At 46.4% G+C, this 5730-nt stretch overlaps 1 protein-coding gene across 1 annotated transcript in view; it reads right to left on the reverse strand.

The window, feature by feature from the left end:
• Positions 1-2605: 2605 nt before the first annotated feature.
• Positions 2606-5730, reverse strand: part of DUSP16 (dual specificity phosphatase 16) — a 92896-nt gene continuing 89771 nt past the window's right edge. The window contains exon 8 of the mRNA XM_010858692.1: positions 2606-5411. Within this exon, the coding sequence (XP_010856994.1) occupies positions 5183-5411 (229 nt within the window). The 3' untranslated portion in view covers positions 2606-5182. The remainder of the gene's footprint in view (positions 5412-5730) is intronic.

Consider the following 5730-nt stretch of genomic DNA (forward strand, 5'->3'; position numbering starts at 1 on the left):
CCCATCCATTCCTCACCGCCCATCCAGCACAGCTGAACCAGGACTCTGACCAGCTCCTGTAATTAATTGCTTAAGATAAGTCTCTTGAACAACCTCCTTATTCTATATCATTCCTAACGATTCTTTATGGATTGAACCCTGACTGGTAACATTTTACTTTTTCCTCCTCAATGCTTTACTTTCTTGAACAGATTTTGGGAATGTAATGGGTTTGCTGTTTCCTAGAGTAATTGAAAATTTTATCTTCCTATTTTGTTTACCCCTCAGCTAAACCCAGATACGTAGTACTCAGTCAGAAATTACTTGAAATGTTGATGCTAAAAACTGAAGGGCAGAGTAGAGAGAAGGGAAATGTTTTCTTGTGGAATTTTTAGGTGTAGGTTTTTTCTTAATTGTGAGAGAAGTAATTTTGCTTTCCCCTCACTCTCACTTTCATTCCTTTGTTAAGAGCTACACAGTGCCTAAGAGATGTCATTGTTATTTTCTGGTTTGTGGTCGGTAACACTGAATTTCTTGCACACACACGAGGCATGTACCTCCCATGCAGATGTTGGGACTACAGAAGGAAAGGGTAACCAGAAAACTTAATTATTCCCATGCTTCAAACCATAATGTTAAAACCTTTTGGGCAACTAAATCTAGTTGCTTATTAGTATAAGCAGTACTTATGTGGTGGGCTGGCTGTGTGTGTGTGTGTGTGTGTCCTTTAGGGAGTTTGTTCAGGGTCATCAGTGTCAACATAAGACAGGATGGAACTTATTGATGATTCAATTTTCTTCACCAATCAAGGCAAATTCCTGTTGCTTTTATTAAATAGTGAAGCAAGATTTATGCTAAAAGCTTTTAATACAGTCTTTGAAACTGTCATACTTCCCCTGACCAGAGAAGCTAGGCCACCACTAGCTAATAACCCTCTCCCAGTTATCCTGTTTGCTTGTGACACCCTCCTCCAAAGTCATATTCTGCATGTCCTACAAGAAAGCATTTTGAACCGACTCCAGTGTGTTAGCCAGAACCAAAGGAATGAAACTTGTTTTTATTCCTTTGATATAGATAACCAGCTTGGTATCTGTGTATGTAAACTGCAACAATATGATTGACTTGCAAACTTCTTCCAAGTTGGTGCTATGGTGATTCTCATGGTTGATTTTTGCAACATTTCAAAGATAATAACCAAGTATAATTTTGCTGTACAAGGATGAATGAGCCACACACAATGCAAGAAACAACTCACTTTCCTCTTTGATTGAGAGAAGCAGAAGAGTAATATTTATAGAGAAAAAGCCCCTAGACCTAAATTTTGTTGACTAGACCGAAAACATTTCTGCTTAGTGTCAGAAAAGGTAAACCACCAGACGGGAACATCTAAGATAAAATGACAGTGAGGGTCCTGATGATGATGTTCTTGTTCGCTTGTCCCATTGTGTACGCCTGACCCTTCACATCTGCACCTACCCTGTTTCCCCTTAGCCTGAGCCCTGGTTTGGTCATGTCACACCCAACCAGCCTTTCAATGCCAGCCTGCTACGGCTACGGCTGGTGGTCCCCAAGAGGCCCTCAAGTCTGTCTAAGTCATAACTGGCTTGACCTTCGGGCCTTCCCACACCTGTAAGTTCCCATCCAAAGCCTTTCACCGAGGGACGTGCTCCCTCCTGCCACCTTACATCTTAAGGCAGATTTATTCCTATGCCTTCCCTGGTGGCTCAGACAGTAAAGAATCTGCCTGCAATGCAGGAGACCTGGGTTTGATCCTTGGGTAGGGAAGGCATGGCAACCACTCCAGTATTTTTGCCTCGAGACTCCCATGGACAGAGGAGCCTGGCGGGCTACAGTCCATGGGATCACAGAGAGTCACACACAACTGAGTGACTAACACTTTGTCTTTCTGCTCCTCTGTCCCACGCCCACCTCCGCTTTTTGGCAAGGTCCTAGCCAAGACACCTCTTTCTGGTCTTCACTCACTCCATCCAGTCCTTCTTATTTTTAAATTTCCTTAAATCTAACTCAGAAGCCTTTCACAACCAACTGAAATGTCACCTGTGATTATCAGTGTCATCAGTATCCTGTCTGCTTGCATTGAAGGTAAATGCTTTATTCGTTTAATGCTTTTTTTTTTTTTTTTTTGTGCCTAACAACCTTATGAGGTTGAGCTTCTTGTCTCATGAGTCGTCGTGCCTGGTGTCATCACGTAGAAGCAGAGAGGTTATTAGGACGTGCATGACAAGGATGGAGAACAGATCTTGAAATAACTACTTTCCCTTGGTTTTTCCTACAAGAATTCTAAAAGTGTACAAAATGCACCATGAATGTTTGTCTTTTTTCTTCCTACCCTGCACCATTCTGGATTCAGCCAGTCAGCAAATGTTTACCTTTGAGGTTTCTATGCCATAGTGTGCATCTGATGTACCCATGAAAGGATGAAGATGACGGCAGTAGACTGTTAGCTCTGACACGCGTTCCCTGTCCAAGGTAGAGCCTGTGACACAGGCTGAAGACTCAGCATTTCATCTTGAGCTGAACCCTCTGATGGGAGGCCAGCAGGCCAGGCTCCACTATGGCCTCCCTAACCCCTTGGACGTGCTACAGAGAGAAGTCCCTTCTCATGTTTATGTATAAACAGGTACCAGTTTTGATTTTATTTCATCATATTAACATTCATGACACATCAGAATGAGAAATGCACAATTGTAACCATTCAACAGCTTGCCTTACTCCAAAAGAACACTATATTCATATTAAACATTTATACATCTTCCCACCCAACTTTACAAATGTCCTAAACCATTTTCCAGCATTTCTCACATCGAAGTCTAGTTCTGCTGTTTAATATCACCATTCTGTATCATCCAGTAGGCTCCAGCGCTCCCCCTCCGATTCACGGTGCAGAGAACCAGCCACCCGGGGCCATGGACACCCATGTGGCTCCAGGGCTGGCTCCTCAGCTGGGAAGTCTCCAGATTATTTGACATTAGTGACCAAGAACTAAAAGCTGTAGCACAGGACCACATTGGTCACAGGAAGGAAGGGGACCACGGCCAAGAGAAATCCTGAAGGTTGGAAGGCCAGTTCAGCCCAAAGATCTCATTAAAACCAAATCCCACAACCTTCCTGAAACATACAGCATTGGAGCCATTGCTTTCACGTCTCAAAAATGTTCCACAGTTGTGACCAGACTCTGGAAGCTGGGAGCTGTTACATGGTTGGTGCGTGTGTACATAACACATCAAAAATCAATGTGTGAAACCTTGATAATTGGGTCTGATTACACCCAGAATTTGCATGTACAGAGAAAAGCTAAACTTAGCAGAACCTTTCCAGTATGGTAACAATGCACTCCCTACAGTTTACTCACTCCATTTTACACCCAGATCACAGCCCATTATTTGTGCATAACCAGTTATGTTCTATGAAGCTCAGAATTGTCACGATCAAGTCAGTTTTGAATCATGTCATTCTATGCTGGTTTTAGCAGTCACCGTAAGAAACATGAAGTCACATCCGACTCAAAGGACTGTCCATTTCTCACACGTAGAAAAACCTGAGATATGAGTCAGCAACTAGCTACACTTACAGTAAAGAACAACACGAACACCCACCCACCACCCTTGGAAAAAAAAAAAAAAGCTGCTGACGTGAATTAAGGCTTCAAAACAGGACCAGACTGTAGCTGACAAAACTCAAGCCAGGAAATTTAAAAGCAGGTAAGTACTATCACTGTTTACTTGTTCTAATCACCTAGTTTCAGCTGCCAGGGTTGATTCCATACAGTGATTGTAGGTACGGACTGAGACCACTTGGTCCCGCTCCATTTTGGTGTCCCTTCTACTAAAAAATGCCGGGGGTAGTTTGAGAATAGTGTGGGTGTGTCTTTCCATTCTGTTTGCGATGAAACAAAATTTGTCCGCCTCCTCCTCACCTTTCTATACTGTTTAGTTCTGAGCATTCCTGGCTTACGAAAGCCTCTCAGCCCTAGCAGTATGAAAGCCTAAGGAAATCGTAGAAAATACCACCTTCATCACATGCTAAGGGGGAAAAAAAACCCACTGAGAAAATAACAGCTGCCTGCTGCTCCTCAGTAGTTTGATCTTCTTATCCTTCCACAGTTTTCTGCCTCTTGGTAGTTTGCAATAAAATTCCACTTTATTGTTCCATTTTCACAAAATACCTCTGTGCAGTGAAACCAAAATAGAAAATACCTAGCATGGCTGAGACCTTGAAGGGGGTGCTGCTCTGCTACCAAATAAATTCACATCTGGCTTGAAACCAGGTTAGTTCCCAGGATTAACAAGCCCATCTTGAACAGTTCTTTTGATTTAGAAAGAGGGAGGTAGACTCATTTAGCCTCCCAACATTAGCTTAAATCATGATGCTGCCAGATTCCTGGCTGTTCAGTTGATCTCAGATAGCTTCACCTTCCTTCTTCACAAAGCCGAGAAGAGGAGCCGGACCACTTCCATCCAGGCCTAACTGGAAATGCCTGCAGAGGCCGTCTGAATTGGTCAAAAAGTGTGACTAGCTACCTACCTGTTCACAATGCCTAGAAACCGGGCCACCAGACCTGGTAGTGGTGAAAGCCCCGACTTTGTCTGAGGTACTGGGGTTGCTCTAAAGTAGGGCTTGGCAAGGCCCCCTAATGGTCGGTCAGCAGAGTGACGCTGGCCAGCTCAGCGGCTGGCGGGTGCGCTTGATCTGTGCATCAGCTTTGGACATGATGGTTCCTTGTGGATTTACCATTAGGTTTTGTTCCTAACGGGGTCTCCCCGCCCGACCCACAGGCTGGCTCAGTCTCAGCGCTAAGGTGCACTACGGAAGGGACCAGACAGGACTAGGATCTGAGATCTCTTTGTAGCACAACGAGAGAACGGTGGGGGCTTCCGTCCTCCAACTCCAAGTAGAACTCAATCTAGTACGAACGGGAGGATGTGCAATCCATTGCACAGAACTGTGTCAGGTGTCTGGGGGAAAGCTGGCCTGGGCCCTTCCATTTGTATTGAGAGAAGTATTAGCTGCTCTCTCAACTGCAGATGTTACAAAAGAATGGTGTGGATCCATGTGTTGTTTTTACACCATAGCTCCATTTTCCAAAAATATATATGTACATATATATATTTCAGATTTACAGGGAATTAGTTTTCGTGAACAAGACAAGCCCTGTCCACGGGAGTCACAAGTGTCCTCCTGCTCAGGAGACCTCGATGATTTCCATGCTGCCTGAAAAGCTTGACTGGCTGCCCACCTTGCCCAGTTCCTCCCGCGACCGGTTCTCGGACCTGATGCTCTCACCGAACTCCATCTGGCAGCTTCGACGCTTGAACTGCTTCTCGAAGGGGCTCTCCTCGTGCCAGCTGCGCCGGGAGTCGGCCCTGTCGCCGGGCTTGTGGCGCCGGCGCACCGAATGCCCGGGGTCCCCGCTGCACGTGGGCAGCTGACTGCAGCTGAAGGCAGGGTGGCCCGTGCGGCCCCCATAGATGGCCGAGGCCGAGTAGAAGTGCGGGGGCTCTGGCGCAAAATACCAGCTCTTGGTCAGGGCCGGGGCGGAGGTCTGGGGGGCCAGGAGATCCGAGTGCCAGCCCTCCAGGCCCAGCCCCGTGGCCGAAGTGGCCAGGTGCTGCTGGCTGGCCGAGAGGCCGAAGTAGGAAGCGGGGCTTGCCCGCGGTCCTCCACGCTCCCACTGCGGTGCAGGGGCGACCACAGGGGCCTCCCCGGCCGGGGCCGCGCACCCTGGCCGTT

Source organism: Bison bison, unplaced genomic scaffold, assembly GCF_000754665.1.
Source record: "Bison bison bison isolate TAMUID 2011002044 unplaced genomic scaffold, Bison_UMD1.0 scf7180017864390, whole genome shotgun sequence".
NCBI classification, from domain to species: Eukaryota; Metazoa; Chordata; class Mammalia; order Artiodactyla; family Bovidae; genus Bison; species Bison bison.